Source organism: Carassius auratus, chromosome 21 (genome assembly GCF_003368295.1).
Source record: "Carassius auratus strain Wakin chromosome 21, ASM336829v1, whole genome shotgun sequence".
In the NCBI taxonomy this organism is placed as follows: Eukaryota; Metazoa; Chordata; class Actinopteri; order Cypriniformes; family Cyprinidae; genus Carassius; species Carassius auratus.
Window position 1 is genome coordinate 17,072,282 of NC_039263.1, and position 22,682 is coordinate 17,094,963.

The 22,682-nt window shown below is 34.8% G+C and overlaps 5 protein-coding genes across 7 annotated transcripts in view; 3 read left to right on the forward strand and 2 right to left on the reverse strand.

The window, feature by feature from the left end:
* Window positions 1-22,682, forward strand: part of LOC113038752 (mitotic-spindle organizing protein 2) — a 1,160,083-nt gene that overhangs the window by 512,968 nt on the left and 624,433 nt on the right. The window lies entirely within an intron of this gene.
* On the reverse strand, window positions 1,320-3,425 carry rbp4l (retinol binding protein 4, like). The gene is made up of 6 exons (XM_026196396.1): window positions 3,279-3,425; window positions 3,044-3,169; window positions 2,799-2,935; window positions 1,918-2,030; window positions 1,619-1,831; window positions 1,320-1,492 (listed from the first exon to the last, which is right to left on the reverse strand). The coding sequence occupies exons 2-6, from the start codon at window positions 3,158-3,160 to the stop codon at window positions 1,482-1,484; spliced, it is 591 nt and encodes a 196-aa protein (XP_026052181.1). The 5' UTR covers window positions 3,161-3,169; window positions 3,279-3,425; the 3' UTR covers window positions 1,320-1,481.
* On the forward strand, window positions 2,883-17,206 carry pde6b (phosphodiesterase 6B, cGMP-specific, rod, beta). 2 transcript variants are annotated; one of them, XM_026196341.1, is made up of 23 exons: window positions 2,883-2,961; window positions 8,492-9,283; window positions 10,335-10,487; window positions 10,810-10,899; window positions 10,985-11,125; window positions 11,232-11,306; window positions 11,593-11,657; window positions 11,758-11,824; window positions 11,928-11,975; window positions 12,066-12,215; window positions 12,325-12,468; window positions 12,558-12,623; window positions 12,889-13,035; window positions 13,125-13,232; window positions 13,627-13,736; window positions 13,820-13,907; window positions 13,983-14,083; window positions 14,272-14,379; window positions 14,467-14,530; window positions 14,604-14,678; window positions 14,784-14,867; window positions 14,981-15,134; window positions 15,872-17,206. In XM_026196341.1, the coding sequence occupies exons 2-23, from the start codon at window positions 8,813-8,815 to the stop codon at window positions 15,931-15,933; spliced, it is 2,571 nt and encodes an 856-aa protein (XP_026052126.1). In that variant the 5' UTR covers window positions 2,883-2,961; window positions 8,492-8,812; the 3' UTR covers window positions 15,934-17,206. The 2 variants fall into 2 exon arrangements, with proteins under 2 accessions (XP_026052126.1, XP_026052125.1); XM_026196340.1 differs by lacking the exon at window positions 2,883-2,961 and adding an exon at window positions 8,377-8,407.
* Window positions 18,527-20,226, reverse strand: atp5mea (ATP synthase membrane subunit ea). Its single transcript, XM_026196400.1, has 4 exons — window positions 20,076-20,226; window positions 19,360-19,414; window positions 19,138-19,236; window positions 18,527-18,641 (listed from the first exon to the last, which is right to left on the reverse strand). The coding sequence occupies exons 1-4, from the start codon at window positions 20,109-20,111 to the stop codon at window positions 18,616-18,618; spliced, it is 216 nt and encodes a 71-aa protein (XP_026052185.1). The 5' UTR covers window positions 20,112-20,226; the 3' UTR covers window positions 18,527-18,615.
* Window positions 21,358-22,317, forward strand: LOC113038749 (heat shock protein beta-11). Its single transcript, XM_026196388.1, has one exon. The coding sequence runs from the start codon at window positions 21,426-21,428 to the stop codon at window positions 22,041-22,043; it is 618 nt and encodes a 205-aa protein (XP_026052173.1). The 5' UTR covers window positions 21,358-21,425; the 3' UTR covers window positions 22,044-22,317.

A 22,682-nucleotide genomic window follows, 5' to 3' on the forward strand; every position in this document is an offset into this window, starting at 1 on the left:
TGTCATTTAACCCTGACTTTCTCCAGCAGAGACTTGGCTCAGGACAGACAATCTGTTCTTTCTCTAAGACACCAGCTGGCATGAGAATACTTATCAGCAGTCGCAACAAGAACAGTTTTCAAAAAGTATTAACCTATTGTTAAATTGGCAAGACCTCAGATGACCCAACGTAATATTGAACTGGATAAGTGCATACTTTACTTACTAAGGCCACCTTTTTTTTCTTTGCATGTTTTAAGGTTGTTGAGATGCTTATGTTAATTAACTGTGCGTTACTGCTCAATTAACATTGAAAACATTATGCCTTTTATCTATTGAAAGACCATGTTATTTAATTTATATGAAATCACTGTGAAAATCTTCAAGTTTGATTATCTTATAATTGGGCACTTTTAGAAAAGGAAAATGGAAATGTTGCAATATATTGAAAGCAGCAATCATTTGTATATTTTGCAATATATTATATAACATATGTATCATCAATATATTATTAAATGTATTCAAAAATATTAAATATTAGAAAATAAAAAGGGGAAATAATATATTACAATATATCATAATACATTTTAAGAAATATATTGGTAAATATATTTTCCTTTCGTAATTGATGCTAAGACAAATTATCTTTTTCTGTTACAAATATAATATATATATATATATATATATATATATATATATAGGTGTGTAATGGATTACAATCAACCAAACATTCAGACAACTGTTAGTATGAAAATAATTACACAACTATCAATACTTTGTTGACCAATTAACAAGCACTGCTTAATTTTGTTCAGTCTGTGATGTAAAAAGGTTGAATTAGGAATTAAAGAAAAAACACTTGATCAGGTCAAAATGTCTGAATACTTTTTGGTCCCATTTTTTTTTTTAAATCAATTTTACTGGTAGACTGCATGAAGAACTTTTTGGTATTATATGTCACAATTACTTTTTTTTTTTTGCTATACTAAATACATAAATAAAGTATAGTGCCCTCCACCACTGGTAAAAAAAATATCAAAAATTATATCTGGTGTGTGAATAATGTTTGGTTTGACTGTGGAATAATCTCAGCCGTGGGCTTCTATAATCATACCACATTTCACCCCACGAGCAACGTCCTTGTACGGAGTATAATATCTCCCTTTCAGTTTGTACACAAATGGGACATTTATTTGTGTATCCATTCAAATGTATTTAAAATTTCAAATAATCTTCAGAAAAATCCTTAATGAGACTTCTGGTCAGTGATAATGATGATGTCAATGATATGCAAAACAATGCACAACCACCCACCCCTGTAAAAAATGTCCAAAAGTAAGTTTTGTTTAAAAATATTTATTGTCACAACACTTGACACCGTTCAAGGTTCCCTTGAGATAAGAAGTTCAATGATCTGCACATATGCATCTCTAAAGCACTGAAATGGAATGACCCTGGATGCCACTTCTTATGCCAGCATGCTCTTCGTTTCCTCTAACAGTTTAGCAAGCCCCTGTGAAATGTGAAAAATCAGATTAGACAGACAAATCAAATTCAAACTCCAGCTTTATGTGCACTATTGACTACTTTTGTTTTATTGCAGCTAAATTGAAAGACTGACTTCTGTCAGTGGACTTACCAGACTGCAGGACTGGCTGGAACTGGCCAGCCATGCAGATCTCATCTTGTTTCTGGCGGACGAGGCGCTGGATTGCAGGAGGCAGGCCACGGGGGTTACGTGAGAAGACCAAGGCATAGCCATCCTCGCATGTGCCATCATCCTTCAGAGTGCGGCAAGCGTAGGTGATAGCATAGTTGTCGTAGTCTGTGTCAATGACCCAGTAGTTGTCACCTTTATGAAGAATAAACATAAATCAGATGATTCATGTGACAGTAATGGGCACAGATGTGATAATGGGAAAATAAGTGTCTTCTGACCTCCACTGGACAGATAGCTAGCCAAGCCCTGATAGTTCATGAACATCTTGCCAGGAGTGCTTGGGTCAGGAACACTGTACTGGGCAGCCATGTCAGCACACACAACCCAGAATCTGTAAAGAGTTAGCAGGATTAGCATTAGCATGTGACATCAGCACTAGATTATTTCTCAATTAATCAAGAGCCTGTATAAAGCAGGATTAGCATTAGCATAGGACGTCATTGCTGAAATATATATTTGAAATTAATTGTCCGATAAGCACAGAATTCATAAGGAGCAGGATTAGCATTAGCATACAATGTCCTCACTATCGTATATAGTTTAACTCGTCTGAATCAACCCAGATTCCTTAAGCAGTAGGCTAAGATTAGCATTAGCATGTGATGTCATTGTTTTCAAACTTGCTTTATCTTCTCAGAGCTATCAAAATGTCCAGTTTTTCCCTTTTTTTATGTTTGAAGAACATATTTCTTGGTTATGTGTATGTAAAAGACAACATTAAATTCCATTTTATTATTTTGAAAACATTATCCGAAATCATTCATCTAACACAAATAATTATTCAATAAGTATAAGTAATGTTTATGTGCTAACCTTCTGAGAACATTACCAGAGACCAGATAACTTTGAAGGAACATTCTATTCATGTTACTGAAAAAAATATTTATTCATAATTTTGAGAGAACTCAAATTAATCTAAATCTAAAAATTCAGAGAAAATTTTCTGTTAACGTGAATAAGCAGAAATAGCATTAGCATGTGATGTTGATCGCAATCTTATTTAATGTTATTCAATCTTATTTAAGTTTATTAAGGTTCCTGAATCAAATGTCATTGAATGCTTCATTTTTACACTCATTCTTTCAGACTCATCACTAACCCGAAAAGAGTAACGCGGCCCTTGGAAGAGGCAGTCATGGTGCCGTCATCATCAATGGTGTATTCGGCAGAGATGTTGTCCTGGAGGAAGAGTCCCTCTGGATCTTTCTTCTGCTGAGCGTACCACTTGCCTGCATACTACAAGATACAACACACCAGGATAGGTCAGCCTGTATGTTTTATATTAAGACTGCAAATGTGCTAACTTTTATTCTCTCTCAAATCATTAATCTGCACACTACATACTCTCTTGGGGTCAAAGTCGTCCTTGACTGTAAAGCTGTCCACAACGCAGGAGGAAGACCAGCAGCGCTCAATGTAGGACAGGAAAACCACAAGCAGGGCAAACTTGTAATATTCCATTCTGAGCAACTGAGAAGGAAACCAAAGGTGCTAATCAGATCATTTTTTCATTGCAGTATAAACTGCAGTTTAGTTAACCTCGTAGCCCTAAGGGCCTACAGAAAACACTAAATCTTACCTGTTTGTTTTGTTGTTGTTTGGAGTGAACAAAAGGAAGGCTTCAGGGGTGTAGGATCTCTCTTTGTGGTTCTCCACAAGGCTTTGTTGTCTACACTGAGCAAAGGCGCTTTTATACCAACTCTACAGACAGGCTTATTGATTATTTTCACTTCTTGTGACTAAATAAGGTTCTTAAATCTATGGTTAATCCGGTTTAAGAAATCCTCACTGTAATCTGGCTTCTCGGTTGAACCCTCCCATGCTCGCCAAAATACAATTAAAGCTTTATGCAACTATAATGAGTGTAGTGAGACTTTAACCGTGAATCAAAAGCATCTGGGAATTGTTTTGGAAAAACAAAATTGAAATTTGGAAACTAATTTGAATTATTTTTGCATATCTGAGTTAAAATCTAGATCTTTTATGTCCTCTATGTTAATTAATGCTTATTATGTTACAATACTAACTACTATAAGAGATACCTATAGATGTCAGATCTAGAGGATTCATTTAGATATAATTTAGTGACTTAAATGTAACACCACTCCAGTAAACTCTACAGATGTTTTTCCAAAGCTGAACAAGCTTTAGATAATCCAAGATGTACTAATTGTTTGAAAATTTGAAAACAACAAAACAAGACAAGATGTTGTGTTAGGATGATTGTGATTTTTGATTTCAGTGAGGAGGGTGCATGTTCCAGTGTTATTTTGATGACAATAGGCTTTTAGAGGCTTTGTGTTGTTTTGATGAGATGGACATGATTTTGGAAGCAGCTTTATTCATTATGAGAATCTATTATGAAATAATGTACCTGACTCTTTCTAGTAGCTTTTTGTGTTGTGATCACATCATTTGCACATTCATAAGGTTTTAAGAGGAGCCTTGTTTGTAATACCAGTATTTGTGCGCTATGTAAAGCAGGAATAGTAATTATGCAATGAAAATCTAGATAATAAAATATTTCTTTACCCTGTGACATCATTGCATAAAAACAATGTACAAAATTGCATGATCTATTCCAAATGTATTAATTATGGTGTTGTACAGCCTCCTGGTCTACCTCATTATTCAACTCCATATTTCAAATAAATATTTTATTATTAATAATAATAATTATCTATGATATTAATCAGGATTTTAAAATTTATTTATGCATTCATTTAATAAGTTATATATATATGCAAATCAGTCAGTATCAGATATGCCAGTTTTTTAGTAGCTCTTTTAGGTTTAGGTAATTAATCTGAGTTGAATAACCATTATATCACAGTTTTGTTTGGAGATTTAATTCAGGAATCACTGTTAACTGTCTAGTTCTGTTTTTAAGAAACTCAGCCAGACATATGATCTTAAAGATTACATTTATTGTCCAACACGATTGATGTACATTGTATCTACTTTGAGCTGACTTGTTCTGGATTGTCCCCATAAGACTTTTCGGAGCTGTTCTTGGGAGTGGTTTCCATGAATATTTCCGTAACATAAGTGGCCAACATTTGCTGAATTAGCAGTATTAGGATTGGTTGGCCACGGGTAATGTCACGTTACAGTACTGAGATCTCCTGGCTCAATGCTATTGCGACCTCAAAGAACTTTGCTCTCAGGTGGGGTGATTCAGCATCATATGTATCCATACAGTTGCCAGTATACTTGATAAGTTCCATTACACAATGCATGATTAGTTCCTGTCTTGAGTAACAATAATAGTGTTGCCATAGTTCCAGTCCTATTCCATTTATTTAAGATGTGTCTGAAGATGAGATATGGCTAACCTGGCTGGCCTCTCTTGGCACTCCAGGCAGCGTTTAGTAGTATATATTTGTGGGTGTACTCCACAGAGATTAGTACACTTCTTTTTTAAGACCATCGATTCTTTTTTTAAGCCACAGCTTCTCAAGCTCTCAGTTATATATACCATGTAAACAGATGACAAAGAAAACCCAATATTTTTTATAGTCTATCCCAGGTTGTTATTCTTATGCAGTGGAGTGCATTTACTTTTAAATGGGTTTAAGAACTGCAAAAAAGTTGAATGAATGAATGACAATTCTGCGATAATTTAATCACATTCATGTTGTCCCAAAACTGTATGATTTTCTTTATTCTGTGGGACAAAAAAGAAGATATTTTGAGAAATGTCTCATTAGGTTTTTTGGGCTATACAGTTGAAATAATTGGGCTCCAATAAATGTTGTTAAAAAAAAAAAAAAAAAAAAAGTTATTCTTCCAAATATCATGTTTTGTGTCCTGCAGAAAAAATAAAATCATTCAGGTTGAATCAACATGAGACTAAGTAAATAATGAAAACATTTTATTTTGTTAGGTTGTGTATCCTTTGTACTATAATGTATTAGAATGTGTTTGCACTATTCAGCTTTAACAGTTGCTTCTAACTATAACTTCGTTAAACGTTTTGTCAAAAAACATTGTCATATTAATTTAATAGCAAACACCACTCTTTTCATTAAAATTATTCACATACATTTATTCCTCGGTGGATATTTTCACACCTTGCTGTTTCCTTAAGCTTCAGCACCAGCAGAAATGCACCTATGGGCCTCTTGTTTTGTTTGTCGTTCACGTGGACTTCACCACATAAACCCTGATCCTAATCCCTCACATGCCCCAAGGTTTGTTCTTGGCCAACCTATGAAACTATTCAAACAAAGGCATTCCTTAGTATGAGTTCATACACCAGTGCTGACCATGCACATGTTCCCATTGACTGATGCAGTAGATTGAGCTTGTTTTCTGGAATCACATCAATTGTTATATGCTCAGTTCAAAGAATGTGTATTTAACCCTATAAAACATATGTTTTTGATGCATGAATTTGTAAGACCTTTAAATGATCAGCTTGGCCAAAACTTTGCTGAAATATATGTTCTATTCTTTTTTATTTATTATAATTTTTTGTGTGTGTAAGATGTGTAAGATTTCTAAATGCCTGCCCGGATAGTGTTCTTGAACAAAGCTCCCCAACACAGTCAATTTAGCAAATTAACCCCCCCACCCCAATGGTTTTCAACTATTAGAGACCCAGCAACCCTTTCCATCAGTCAGTCCAAGGACTGCAGTATAAAATAGTCAAGATCAATTGAGTTCAGTCAAACTGTGCAGATTGCAAGATTATTTGCAAGTGAGATCAATAAGTTCACATGAGTTCAGACAAATGAGTGAAACTGTGGTCTGCTGCACCCTTGTGGTTTTTGTAGGCAGTGACAAAAGCATTTAGACTATTCAAAAAAAACCAAAAAAACATTTGAATTATCATATAAAACCTTGAGGTCTTTTATTTTACAGTTTGAAAATTAATTTGTTTTCATTTTCATTTGGTTAATGTGTAGCATCTTACTGATCAGCACACTCTTATGTAAAAAGGTACAAAAGTTGTCACTGCAGCGGAACCTTTTCAAAAGGTTCACTTTTGTATTTTACTTACCCCTAGCTATGAATCATGACTAATACAAAATAAAAGTTTATGTTTACATACTATGTGTGTGTATATATATATATATATATATATATATATATAAATACACACACATGTACACAGTTAAAAAAATAGTTGTGTGTATTTACTTAATAAACAAACTTTTGTTTTGAATGCAGTTAATCATGATTATTCTAAACAATTACTCATTCCTATCACTAGGTGGCACAGTAACAAAAGAACTGTAGCAACAAAACAAAATCGACAAAACAAAAAAATCACTAGGGCTGGTTTTGATTCTGATTATTGCTTTTTCGTGGATCAAGAAGTCACCCACAAAATGTTTTTTTTTTTTTTCACGAATAGAAAATAATAAAAATGTCTTACATATTATCATGTAAATCTTTAAACAAACGTGAACTCATTATTGTAATTTGTGCATAGGAATCAGTTATTCTTATCAATACAATGGTTGGTGATATCCTGTTTGGTTAAGGATGTGCTAATATAGAGGCTGAGGTTCGCACCCTGGGAGTTGATTCCCATTCCATCTGAACTCCAACTCCAGAGACACTATTGGCAACTCACTGACAGCTGCATACATTTGACAATTAATAATGTACAGCTTCTAAACAGCAGCGTTTACCAAAACAATCGAGATAGATCAACACTCACAGATGCACACAGGACTTTCCCTCAGCAGCAAAAGCTCTGATTGTTTTGTGCACGTATGGAGCTATTAATATGCCGATTATCCTCATGACCTTTTGCTTAAGATGGATACGAGGCCTTTATATAGAAATAAACTTTACCTAAACAAAAGGATTATAGGCATTTTATGATAAGACTCTTTATCATTATTCCATGTAGGCACATATATTCCTCAGTCATTTTTATTAGGAGTAGTTAGAATGCACCAAATGTACCTGAAATCCAGCATCAAACAGTCTCTTTCAGATAAAAACTTGAGTTTGATGCAGAAATCTGATTGATTAATTATTAACACAATTGATAAATAATGTTTTGTTTTGCTATGTAACTTCATTTTATTTTGTTATTTTATATGTACATATAAAATTTGATAAAGAATGTGTAGCTCAGGAGCAGAACCAAGGTTTCCAGCCAAGCAGCATAACTTTTTTATATTGTAGCATTTTATTTATTTTTTCATAATTCTTCTGTTAGTTTTTTTATGCCACTATAATGTACTCTGTTTGTACTGTTTGTAACATGTTACTGCTATACAAAATGGCAGTAATTTTAATATAATTGTAATAAAATTCAGAGTTGTTGACTCTTTTTAAGAATAGTTACAGATGCTTATTTTATTTTTGCATTTTATATCATTTTATTTTTTGCATTTTCTTTTTTTTTATTATATTAGTTTAGTTTTGCTTTTTCTTTTATTTTCTTTTATTTTTTTTAATTTAAAGCAGTTCAGGCATTCACTGTTAATATCTCTGGTCATTCTTGACTGATATTCACATATACCGTATATTAGCTCTTTTCCATTTTTTTAGGAAAGCCCTTTCACTGCTCTCGTGGTTGCAGTCACACTGAGTAAGAAGACAACTGGTGCTGAGATAATCAGCTAGTGGCCTGGTTTAAATAGGGCTTAGTAATGAGGAGTGTGTTTTTAATAAGAACTTAAAGAGCTTGTAGCGCAAAGGCCAGGCTTCTGGGAGAGGAGACATAGAGGAACACAGCTAATGGTTGTGCATTAGCACTCATATACTTTATGATCGTATAGCTTTTCCTATAAAACTGTCATTAAGAGCATGTCTTCTCTTTCCCAGGACGCCAAGAGCATTCAGAGGAAGACATTGTTCGGTTTCAGCTCTGGGCTCAGGCTTTGATACAGGTCACCTGATCAGTTTCACTAGAGCAGATCCTGATTCACCTTCAACAATATCAGGAAAACACCTTGCTGATGACAGTTAGATTGGACACGGGTTGCCCCTGCTGTGGCAGGCGTCTCATCTCAAGATTCCTCGTTTTCTCAACTATTTGAGGGATCATATGCTGTAAATATTCCGTTTTTGTCTTGAAACCTAATTTGAACTCTCATTCCTTGGCCATCACCTGCCAGTACTGGGAAAGAGGCAGAAGATCCCAAGATGAGTGTCAAAAAGGAAGACGTGGAGAAGTTCCTGGATGGAAATCCAGATTTTGCCAGGAGCTATTTTGACAAAAAGCTCAAACCTGGTGCCGTGGCCTCGATCATGCGAATACCGGAGTCTAAAGTGGATATGGACAGTTTTAAGGACATATGCTCGGTAGAAGAGGGAGCAGTATTCTACGATCTCATTACAGACATGCAGGAGAACATCAATATGGAGAAGGTGATTTTTAAGATTCTGAAGAGGGTGAGCGCTCTGATCCATGCCGATCGATGTAGCCTGTTCATGTATCGACAGAGAAACGGCATCGCTGAGCTGGCTACACGTCTCTTCAATGTTAATGAAAATTCTGTGCTCGACGACTGCGTGGTGCCTCCAGACTCTGAGATCGTCTTCCCGCTGGACATTGGTATAGTAGGATATGTGGCTCAAACCAAAAAACCCATCAATGTTAAGGATGTTACACAGGTACACATTGCTTTTAAAACATATTTTACACTGATCATGAGAGAGTCACGCTATTATGCATTATTAGACTGCAGGTGAAGTCATATTCAAGGCTTGGCAAATTCCTCTTTACATAATCTATTTATTTCAATATACCATGATCCATGTGCAACATGAAGGATTATTTCACCTGTGGCATTTACATAGTGACCAAATCTTCTCTCAGTAGTTGAATTACAGAAGATTATTTTTTTAATCACTTGTAAAATAGTTAGTTTACATGAACTAACAATAAAAAATGGTAACACTCAATTTTATGGTGCCCTTGTTACAAAAGTTGCATGTATGTATTATAATAAAAACAATTAATGATGCATAATTGCATGCAACTAATCCTAAACCAAACCCTCATCCTTGTCCTAACCATAAAGTAAATGCATGTAGTTATTTAATATTACTCAGTACTTAAATGTAGTATTACACTGTAACAAGGACACCATAAAATAAAGTGTAACCAACATAAGTGTAAAGCATTTATTACACTTATTACACTAATTAATTATTAAAATCAAAAGTTGTATCTGTTAATATTATTTAATGGACTTGCACTAACACTAACTTACAGTTCATAGTTTTTATTAACTAACAGATTAATAAATAAATTAACAAATGTATTTCTCATTCGGACTAAATGTTAGTTAATGCATAAATGATAGCTAAAGGACCCTTTTTGTTAAGTGTTACTAAAAAGGTATTTTTCATCTTTATTATATCCATATGTTATCTTTCCATTAGCAATAATAACAGTTAACAGTGAATTATAAATATGTCTTTAGAATTGATTTTAAAAGTTATTTTCTTATGTACCGCATGTATTTAATCTGTGATGAGATATTGTGCTTAACATCAAAAGAATACAATTTGTATCTAAATTAAGAAATAAACTAATAAATAATTTCTTTCAGCCTGACTCTACAAACCAAATATCAGTTGTTAGTAAGTGATAAAAAGACTAGTGTGTAGGGACAAGTGTATACTGTATGTGACAAAACTGACTTCGCTTTCACTGTAGGACAGTCACTTCAGCTCATTCGTTGATGAACTAACTGAATACACCACACGTAACATGTTGGCCACACCCATCATGAATGGAAAGGATGTTGTAGCTGTCATCATGGCAGTCAACAAGACTACTGGACCCCATTTCACAGACGAAGATGAGGATGTAAGTGTCTGTTTGCTGTTTCTGGCCACCACTATTATTAATACAGTCTACATTGGCCTCAAACCCAGTAAAATAGCTTTACAAGTTCAATTTAAAATAAGAAAACAATAAATAAACTGTAAAAGTAGTTCAAAACTTATTTGAGCACATTTTAATTGCCAATTATTTGAAGTGTGTTGGTTTTCAACACTAGTATTCACAATAAGAGTTAGATGTTTTTAGAAAATGTTAAAATGGAACAGTAAAGACATACTTGGCATTTAAAGAGACAATAAAGGTATGGCATCAAGTTATTTTCTTAAAACTTGTCTATTTTTTAAAGCTTTTTTTAAAGTATCTGAAAGTTGGCTCTCTGAACCTGAAGATTTTTCATCTGAGCTACCTTCATAACTGTGAAACACGAAAAGGACAGGTAAGTCTGCATAATAGGTGACAAAATTATAAAACTGAATAGAAAAAGGTCAATTTTAAATGCATTTGTCTTATCTCATGCGTAGCTGCTGCTGTGGTCAGCTAACAAGGTGTTTGAAGAGCTCACAGACATTGAACGACAGTTTCACAAAGCTTTGTACACTGTACGAGCCTATCTCAACTGTGACAGGTACTCTGTGGGCCTACTGGACATGACCAAGGAAAAGGTACGTCGATCACTATAATTGCCGGAAGGAACAGAGACGTCATACTTAATTTAGGGGCTGTAATGTCCCTCTCTAAGACTGACTCGGAGGTTTTGTTCTCTTGCAGGAGTTCTTTGATATTTGGCCAGTGTTGATGGGAGAGCAGCCACCTTATTCTGGCCCTGTAACTCCTGATGGAAGGGTAAGCACAGATCAAATTACCCCAAAATCAAAATTGCTTTAACATTTCTTATGTCATTGCAAATCCATTTGACTTTCTTGTGTCCCAGTTTGGAGCTTATATTCCAAACAGTGAAATCTGTGGTCACCATTCACGTTTGTTAAATATAACAGAGCAGCTTAATTTTTTTCTGAATGAAAGTTAGATTTGGAATGATAAATGTTGGTAGAATATTCTTTTTTATTTAATTTTTTTTTGGGAGAACTACACCTTTATCTAAATCAATTTATCTAAATCTTTTACTTAGGAAATTATTTTCTACAAAGTAATTGATTATATTTTGCACGGAAAAGAGGACATCAAGGTCATACCGTAAGTTCTCCTATTTTTTTTCCTAGTAACCAATGTATTATAGCCAATGTGTGCATTATAAAAGATAGCATTATAAAAATCACAATTTTCTTTTACACAGATCTCCCCCTGCAGATCATTGGGCTTTGGTTAGTGGATTACCTACATATGTAGCAGAGAGTGGATTTGTAAGTGACTCCTTTTTTACTTTGGGAATGAACTATGGTTGATTTTTGAAATGTTATGTATGCATTTACATATTCATTCATTGATTTCTGTTGTGTATTCAAGATTTGCAACATCATGAATGCAGCAGCTGATGAAATGTTCAAATTTCAGGTATTTATTATTATTTATTTTACTGGCTAAAACATGTTTAATGGTCGAGGTTCCCTTGACTTGTAGTAATAGCACTTTGGGTTTCTGTAGACGGAAGCTCTGGATGACAGTGGATGGACCATCAAGAATGTGCTGTCCCTGCCAATTGTCAACAAAAAAGAAGAAATTGTTGGCGTTGCAACTTTCTACAACAGGAAGGATGGCAAACCATTTGATGACCATGATGAACAACTCATGGAGGTACAACTGATAGATTGATTCCTAGCATTAAAGAGAACGATCATTTACAGATAAATACAAAAACCAATCACTTGTTGACTTGGGGAATAATGGCTTGCTGTCTTGACAGGCTTTGACACAGTTTCTGGGCTGGTCGGTCCTCAACACAGACACATATGACAAAATGAACAAGCTGGAGAACAGGAAGGACATTGCCCAGGACATGGTGCTGTACCATGTCAAATGTCGAGATGATGAGATTCAAAACATCCTTGTAAGACTATACTTTTAAGTTGCACATTTTATTTCATTATTTTATTATATAACTATTTATTTTCATTTTCTTTGGTATTTCTATTCTAGAAAACAAGAGAATATTTTGACAGAGAGCCCAGAGACTGTGAGGAGGAAGAGCTTTTGGAGATTCTGGTACACTGAACTGCTTCTTAATTAAAGATGTTTGAAATCACAGCTTGATGCTAAACTTCTCAGAGAGATAAGATAAAAACAGTAATAGGAATCCATTAGTAGAAACATTACAGATGTTTTCAAATATGTATATGAATGAATGTTTAAGTTATGGTGTTTCAGCTATTGCTGCATTTTTCAAACGATTCATATTTTTTCTTCTGCATTGATTTGTTCTCAAAAAGTTGTGCGCTGGCTGACTTTTGTTTTATCATTTTTCATGCAGAAAAAAGAGCTGCCTGGCCCGAAAAAGTTTGAGATCTACGCGTTCCATTTTTCAGACTTCGACTGCACTGAACTGGATCTTGTAACGTGTGGGATCCAGATGTACTATGAAGTTGGAGTGGTTAAAAAGTTTCAGGTCCCTCAGGAGGTAATGCTTGTTTATAATGATGGAGGCACCTGATTTCTGTCATGAGCTATCATGAAATCCCATCAAATCGGCTGCTATCTTCTAATTAGGTTTTGGTGAGATTCATGTACTCGGTCAGCAAAGGCTACAGAAAAATCACCTACCACAACTGGCGCCATGGCTTCAATGTCGGCCAAACCATGTTCACTTTACTAACGGTATGACCTGCTCAGCTCTCCCTTCAATTATTATTATCATTATTTCATTTGGGAGCACTTCTATTTTATTTAAGCTTTTTTTTTGTATATATATTTTATTCCCTGGGAGTTCAAAGCATGAAATTGGTGTTAGCATTATGCTGTACTGCTCAAGCTATAGATGTACTTGTTTAGGGTCCAAACTAAATGTTTATTCTTGATTTAAGTATAAAAGTAAAGTATAAAACAGAATTTCAAACAAAAGGATTGTTTCCCAAAAAGTTAGTTTGATCTAGTGTCAAACAAGCTGATTTTTGCATCTTTGTTGTTCATGAAACTTTTTATATACACATACTAAAAAATGATAAAATCATAATGAGAATGATTTTCTTTTATTTCTTTTTTATGGAGTCAGACAGGCAAACTAAAGCGGTATTACACGGATTTGGAGGTTATGGCCATGATCACTGCCGGGTTCCTGCATGATATCGACCACAGAGGCACAAATAATCTCTACCAAGTGAAGTCAGTAAATACTTCTACTATTTCTACTAGTACTTGTACTATTATTGATTCTATTAATAATCATCATCACATTTTGTGATTAGGTCCCAAAATCCTCTGGCCAAGCTGCACGGATCCTCCATTCTAGAGAGGCATCACTTGGAATTTGGCAAGTTTTTGCTAGCCGACGAGGTATGAGGAAACTATCCAGAATGTAAGCCTTTACATTAATTAGATTTTTGATCCTAACATATTTTTTTTTCTTAGTCGTTAAACATCTTCCAAAACCTCAACAGAAGACAAACAGAGCATGTCTTCCACCTCATTGACATTGCCATCATTGCAACTGATCTTGCCTTGTACTTTAAGTGAGTTTCTATTATAAATCATATCGTAATGAAAATACATTATTTATTTGTCACTATGTTGTTTCAAACAGAAGAATCATTTAGCTGTTTTTTGTAAAGTGACAGTTTTAGAGTGACCATGGTTGTTCATTTAAAGTGTAAGCCTCAAATGAGACAAAAGATTTCAACTTCTTAATTCTACCTCTAAGAAAGAGAACGATGTTCCAGAAAATTGTCGATCTCTCTGAGACGTATGAAGAACAGAAGAAATGGGTGGACTTCATGTCTCTTGAAACAACAAGGAAAGAAATTGTAATGTAAGTGTGTCCATTTATAACGACGATGGCATTTTAACATAACGCATCTCTTTAAAAAATGTTTTTATACTTTTAATAATTGACCAGGGCCATGATGATGACAGCGTGTGACCTCTCAGCTATCGCAAAACCATGGGAGGTTCAGAGCAAGGTAAGAGATGTCAAATAAAGAATGACTCTTTTGTTTCTCAGCGATGTACTAAGTGTCATTTCTCCCATCTTAGGTCGCCCTCTCTGTGGCTGCTGAATTCTGGGAGCAGGGTGATCTTGAGAGGACTGTTCTTGAGCAACAACCTATCGTAAGTGCCTGAATTTAATATTGCTGGTTGTGCTGCTAAGAAAGTGCCTATCTTGAAAAAGAGAATAATCTAAAAAGCTCCTGTGGTATCTGTCTTTTAATCTAGCCCATGATGGACAGGAACAAAGCTGCAGAGCTGCCAAAGCTTCAGTGTGGTTTTATCGACTTTGTCTGTACTTTTGTTTACAAGGTGAACCTTTATGAATCATCATTTTTGCTTCAAGAAATCAATGTTAAAAACAAAATGAGAATGTTTTGGCCATCAAGATTAATTAGCAACTGTTCCCTCTTTGTTTTTCACAGGAATTCTCTCGTTTTCACCCAGAGATCCAGCCAATGTATGATGGCATTCTGAACAACCGAAAGCATTGGAAAGAGAGGCAGGAGGAATATGAGGCAAAATTAAAGGCTATGGAGGAGGCAGCTATGGCCAGACAGGAAGCAGCTGCCAAAAATGGTTTGAATTGTAGTCTTTTGTTTACGCTTTTATTCATCTATATCCTTTGTTCACTGTATTTGTACTAAATTCAAAGAACCCACAATCAGACCCTCGTGTATAGCTAATTTTCAGGTTGACATTTAACATATCGATATAAACTACTAATCAAAAGTTTGGGGTTGTTAAGTTTTTTTATGTTTTTGAAAGCTTCTAATGCACACCAAGGCTGCTTTGAATATTTAATCAAAAATACAGTAAAATTCTATTTTAAAATGTCATTTATTTCTGTGATAGAAAAAAAGAATTTCAGCAGCCATTACTTAATGTCACATGATCTTTCAGAATCCATTCTAATGTGCTGATTTGCTGTTCAAGAAACATTTTTATTTTATTTTATCATCAATGTCGAAAACAGCTTAGCTTAAAATATCTAGATTCTTTTATAAAGTTCAGATGAACAACATTTATTTGAAGTCAGATTTTATTGTAACATTATAAATTACTTTACTGTCACGTCGATCTATTTAATTTATTCTTCCAGCAGAATAAAAGTTTAAAAACCTATTGACCCCAGACATTTGAAAGGCAGTTCATTAATCTACAAGGAACTTGATTAGCCATCAAAAAGCCCAGATCTGAACTAAAATAGCCAATTATAAGAAAGCATCCACATCTTGTCAGCCATATATTGTATGATATAATGCATTTCTTAAATTCGGATTCTATGTGTTTGTTTCTGTGCGGTTTCTCTACAGTTGCAAATTCCAGCATCAACGGTGGATCAGGATCAGGGTCCAAGACCTGCTCCGTCTGCTAGAAGAAAAGACAGAGGCAGAGGGCAAGGCAGTCACACGGGGGAGATCAATCTCACTCTTAGGATCTGTAAGGATCTGATCGAGAGTGAGTGGGATAACGCTATCAATGCATTATATGCTATCACCAAGCCACAAGACCATTTGCTAACCATTGAATCTTGCCTACAATTAGTATTACTGTTCCACTGTGTTTCCTTTGGGTCAGTGTTTAAGCTATTTAATTGGATGGTAATCGGTTTCAGTTTATCACAATGCAGGCCTACATTTTCTACAGGAACATTTTATTTTTTAATAATTAGTTTTTCCATCCAATCGTCCAGATCCAAGATATTTGCCTCATCTATAAATTACTTGTACTGGATATGTTTTAATGTATTTGCTCAGGTGATCAGCTTCTATTTAATATCAAGCAGGTCCATGATAAGGTCCATCAAGGAATCAATTGAATACTGTATGTATGTTGAAACTGCAAGATATGTTTTTCTCTTATTGTAACTGTAATAATGTTTGATTTGTCGTCACCTTTTACTGAATACCGAAAAAAAACAAGCCATTATACGTACAGCTGTAAGTAACCGTTCAGGAGTGCATTTCCCAAAAGAACTATGGTTGCATGTTCTGTCATTACTAATACAGTTCATTGGAATTAACAACCATAGTTAGCTAATGATGCTTTTGGAAACGCACCCCAGGTTGCTAAATGTGAGAAGGCAGACTTTAGTGCGCCACAAAATATAGCTTCTGGTAAGCTAGATGGCAGAGTACAGTGTGGTCAGAAGGTAGAAAGATTGGGAATAAACTTATTGTTTTATAGTTTGTTATTTTTTTTCCTTCACTTAAGTTGACAGGTAATGCACAATTGTCCTTCATACTTATTTACATCAAGTGCTGTCATGGCTGTGTTTTACTGAGCAATGTCCCGTTACTCAGTATCTCCGCTGCTGGGACATGCGTTCAAAGAGAAAACTAATTCCAGTGGCCTTGATACCATTCATCAGTTCTCAGCTGACCTGTCACCTGACTTCCTTCTTAAGTCTCTCCTTCAATGGTTGTCTATGAAACGTCGTAAAACATCAGTTGTGATGTGAGTCTAATTATGTTAATATACTAAATTATTTTTCAATTTGATGAAGTACGATAGTGTTAAAGTAAATACTACGAAGGTGTGTTTTAGTGCACTTAATGAATTTGACAAGCTTTTTATTATACAAAAGCTGCTGCTTCGGGTTCACATATCATAAAGGTGTAAGCAGTGAAGGATCAGGCATTAGCAAAATTGATCTTAATCCATGTGTCATATCTGACAGTGGGGGCCCAGACTTTTTGAGTTTGACACAAATTCATGTGATCTACTTGCAAAGAAAGATTCATCTTTTTTTGACATAAATTTGCTCATTTTGATTCATCATTAAAGATGCTCTCAAACCATCAAAAACAAAAATACAGCATCAAATATGGGTCATTGCAATTGAATTGGTAAACATGTCAAGCATTACTTCTGTATGCTCGATACTATGACAATTAAAGCATATATTTTTTATGTACTTTGTGTGTTTCTTAGTATTTAGATGGACTATTTCAAATAAGTGAAGTTTCATATATTCCATTTCTCAAAGAAAAAATAATAATACATTTCCAAAAAAATATTAAGAGCTGTTCATAAAGGCTGATGATATTGTTTCTCGAGCAGCAAATCTGCATTTTAGAATGTTTTCTGAAGGATAATGCAACACTGAAGATGAGTAATGATGCTGAAAATTCAGCTTTGTCAACACAGTAATAAATTACGGTTTAAAATATACTAAAACGAACCCTAATATTTTACAGTATTACAGTTTTTACTGTATTTTTGATCAAAGAAATGCAGCTCTTTTGTGAGCAAAAGAGACTTCTTTCAAAAAGTGTATTAAAGCAATAACAATATTAATTTGGGACTCAAAAGGATTGGATTCTCCTCACATATCTGCTCAATGAGTCACTCGATAAGAAAGCTTCTTATCCCATGAGAACTATCAGCAGTTTCCACCCTTCCCTTCCTAGATAACTAGGTCTGCAAAGGTTATCTGACCATCCCTACACATTCCATTTCCCAATAAATCCTCTGACAATATTCTTACAGGAGTTCTTCCAGTATTTTTGTCTCTGTAAAAGTCATATCAGTTTGGGGTTTTTAGATAAACTTTGAAAAAGGGTCATGTATAAACGAAGGAAAGCAGAGATGTGAAACAAAATGTATCTTGCTTATTAAAACAGTTAATGAAGTGTAGCACCACAGCTAAGTAGCTGCCACGCGTTTGTGCAAAATCAGCACTTGTGCTGTAATGGCTTGACCTAAATCCTGGGATTTATGCTAAACCATGGTGGGGTTATACAACCGTCCTCCCACTATACCACGGCATTAGAGAAAAGACAAAACAGTCTACAACACATTCTCGGAGAATGATCTTGGTTTGTCGCATGTGCAAAGAGCATATAAATATAATCCAATCAAATGAAAATTTGATTTTCTTGCTGAAAGGGTATGCAGACATACCCTTGATGCATATAATCTAATTTACCTGAATAATGGCAATGAGGCATAAGAAAACAAACAAGAACATTTTTACCTTCTGTCTTTATTGAAAATAAAAAAGGTTTATTGTGAGTCATTTCACTTGGTGCTGGAATGGATACATCACGGAGATTTACTTCAGAATGGTGTCAGAGTTTGCTGTGGAGATATAAAAAATAAATAAAAAATAGTAGTGATATATTTTCACATTTTGAAATATTTGTGGTAAAGTAACACCCTGTATCACTACTAAATATGTGTACAATGAACCTTGAGAACTTTCTCTAGATTGTAAACTGTTCCCCAGAAATTCCCTTTCCAAAAATAACACTTCTTTGAAATTGTTTGAGTGAATATCTTCCTTGAATAACTTCAAACCCAAAGTTAAACTTCACATAGGAGAAATCTGCAACATCATGAGACGCTGTTAATATATCACAAAATAAAAAAGGAACTTATTTCTTTCGCCAGATGCCATTTCAACATTACTGTATCTACCGTCTATTGTTTAATATAAAATGTCCGTAGTTTGACACAAAGTCAGGTGGAACAGGGTTTTTGCAACATCATATGATACATTTTGTTATATTTTATTCGTGTTATATTGTAGAGTAATGTGTATAGACTGAGAAAGAGATAGATAGGGGTTACAGACCTTCAGAAAGCTGTTTGTAAATACGCTCCTGCTCTTCCCTGAGTTTCTTCTCTTCCTCCTCAATCCTCCTTTCTTCAGCAGCAATGGGCTTCAGATAATCTGGAGAGCAGATTGACACCATAGAAAGACAATTAACAGAGGCACAAAAGGCATCCCAATACAAAATATAACTGAATTAAATTTAGTTTTAAACCACAACGTAAAAAGTACATAAACGCTTACCATATCTTTGCTTCCCATAAATTAATCCAATTAGCAAGGCTGACCATCTTGCTGTCTGAAATCAGAGAAAACAGCAGGTTTGTTGACTGTGAGCTTGTCAAGACTTCACAAGCAACTCCCTTATTTTATTAATCTATTTCTTTACTGCATATGACTAAAAATTCATTCAGTAAAACATTCAAGTATGTAGAAATACAGTTAGGTCAAAGTTTTGAACAGCATGCCAATCACATTCTTTTAATGGGTACTGGACGTGATATAATAATTCATATAATTCACATTTAAACAAAATGTTTTCAAATATACAGCTTTTATGTAACTTACTGTAGTAAGTATACACTGTGTATCACCATTTTAATTTAGAGACAGGAAGTTATACTTTCATAAATTCACCCTACCACGGTACGATGTACGTTACAAGTTTAGTCAGTAATATTAATTCACACTTGACAGGTCATTCGCTGTTTTCTATGCACACATATCATGTAACGCTACACATAACGTACTGACCTTGCAGATCTGTGGACAGGCTAGCAGGCTAACACCATTAGCTCATACACCGGCTACGCTCGGCTAGGCTAAGCTAAAACATTAGCGCTAGCAAAGAGCTATTTGCTGAGGATAAATGAAGGTCGCTGATATAAACTAACACGTATAGAGCATGTTTCTGAATATGAAACATAGTTTGAGAGGCATATTCCTAATAGAAGCTGTACCTTGATGAGCGGGGAGACTTGAACGGGAGGAACCATGTTTGAACGGATCTCTTCTGGAGAGAAAGTCTTTCTCCGATCTGCTCTGATTTGATTCTCCCTGCTGTCAGTAGGCTACAGTGTACACACACGTCCATCCACTTCTGTGGATGTATTTCACTATTTTTAAAGAAAAAAAATGCTACTAATAAAATTTAATAAAACAAATAAATAAAAAACTTAACAATTTTAGCAGTTCACTTAAATATTCCCTCAGTGTGACAAATGTGTGTGTTTTTTATGTAACTTTAAAGACTGAATATTCCATACTGTCTCTCAATTAATATAAATCATTCAGTTATTCATACATACGTTCATTCATTCATGTATTAATTTGTTAGGTTTATCATTATCATCATCATCATCCTCATGAACAACAACAATAATATTTAGTTTTACACTGTGACATCTCCTTATTTATTATTATTTTATTAGGCTACTACTATTATTATTATTATTATTCATCCTTTAATAAACAGTTCACTAAAATATTTTTTAAAGTAGGCTGTAATTATTCCAGATACAGTCAGTCAGTTTTTATTTAGTTAGTTAGTTAGTTAGTTATTATATTATTATATTTTTTAGATTCAGAAAGAAATTAGTTTTGCCAGCTGCCCATTTCCATTTCGATGTATCATATATTGTCATTTAAGGAAATAGTAACAGCTGTGCATTTCTTTGAAACCAAACTATAATCACAAAAATTAGACAAGACAGGTTGTGGTCATGAATTCCATCATACTTCCTAAAAAGATATTTAGGAACTGGCACTGCCAACACACGTGTCAGTGTGTCACGTTCAGAAACCTGCAGGATCAGAAAATGTGTTGGAACGCTTCTATGTTAAATTTAAACACAGCAGACAAAGTATATAGAAGGTTCTGATGCACAAAGAAAATATGCTCTGATGTGACATTGAACTATAGGCCATTTCTCACAGTAACCATGATTACTTTTTTATTTTTAATATGTTATGTTGCTATATGCTAGGAAAACCTTGTATCATCCTCTCGCATTAACCTCTTCCCTTAATAGAATGTTATGGAGACCCATTAGAGTGGTCACTGGAAATAGAACAATGATGTACATCTCTGGTATTTAACAGATGGAAAATACAGCTGACTTGTTTTGGAACATGACAGCATGTGCTCAGTCATAGCAGCTCTTCAACAGGCTGACACACACCCCAGTGCTAATAGTGGAGCATTACTGGAATGTTCCAGGGCAGTGTATAAAAGCCTCAGGTCTTGTTCACTGGGACAGAAGCACAGAAGAACCCGACCAGCTCAACACAGCACCGAAAATCCACCAAAGATGCTTTGCCCAAGCACATTTCAGCCTCACCTCAGCCCATTCATGGACTTCCACTGGCCAGTGCGCAGTCTGTGGCCAGAGACCAGACCTCTGTTCTTTCAGATCGAGAAAGAAATGATGAGACACATGCAGGAGATGAGGCAAAACCTGGAGTTCATGGAACGCCTGCACCAAAGGATATTCGACGAGATTGACCATGTTCCACCCATGACGACATTCAAACCCATCTCATTCCAGCTCCAAAAGGAAGGAAGCCAATATGCACTGACACTAGATACAAAGGATTTCACTCCAGAGGACCTGTCTGTCAAACAAGTGGGCAGGAAGTTGCGGGTGAGCGGCAAGACAGAGAAGAAGCAAGACGACGGGAAAGGAGCGTTCTCGTACAGATGCCAAGAATTCAGACAGGAGTTTAACCTTCCTGAAGGTGTGAATCCTGAAATGGTGACCTGTTCTTTAAATAATGGCCAACTACAGATACAAGCACCAAAAGAAGCCAATGCTGTGAGCAACGAGAGAGTGATTCCCATTACATACACTCCTGCTGTGAAAAGTCCTGTTCCTCAGAGCCCTCAACTTGAGAGCCAAGCAGCTGAGACGGACGCTACAGATATTTGAGCTTTGCCTCTATGAATACAATATAACCCATAACGGAACAAATGACTCTGTGGAACATAAATATAAAATAATCAAATTTGTCAGAGGTCATTATTGGTCCTACATTTTATGGGATTTATGGAATTAACATTTTGTTAATTGTATTGTGATTCAGAAGAGAAGTCGCATATTTCATTTTAATATTTGTTTTGTTTAACTGTTAAATTTTATTATAGTTTTTGACAAAAAGCTAATTTTGTGTATACCCAATAAAGTAAAAATTCCTGGATGGCTACCATGTTTATGTAATTTGTCAGATTTACACAAAATATTATTAGCTGTATTTATTTATTCATTTAATAAATTCATCTCCTATTTTTGATTTTACAATTTTCTTAAGATTTTTGCATGCATAAAAAAATTAGGAATTTCTTTGTCCCTTCTTTGTGTCCACACAAAAAATGTAAGAAAAAAAAAAGTTAAATACCTTTTCTTAATAAGGTTTAGATTTTCTGTCACAACAATAATTAGAATAGAATTTCTTAATAATTGTTATTTGCTATTATCCCACAAATTCACAAAGTTTTCTAGGGATAAAAAAGATGCTAATATAAATAATTTATAATATTTATAAAAAAAGAAAAGAAAAAGTAAATACCC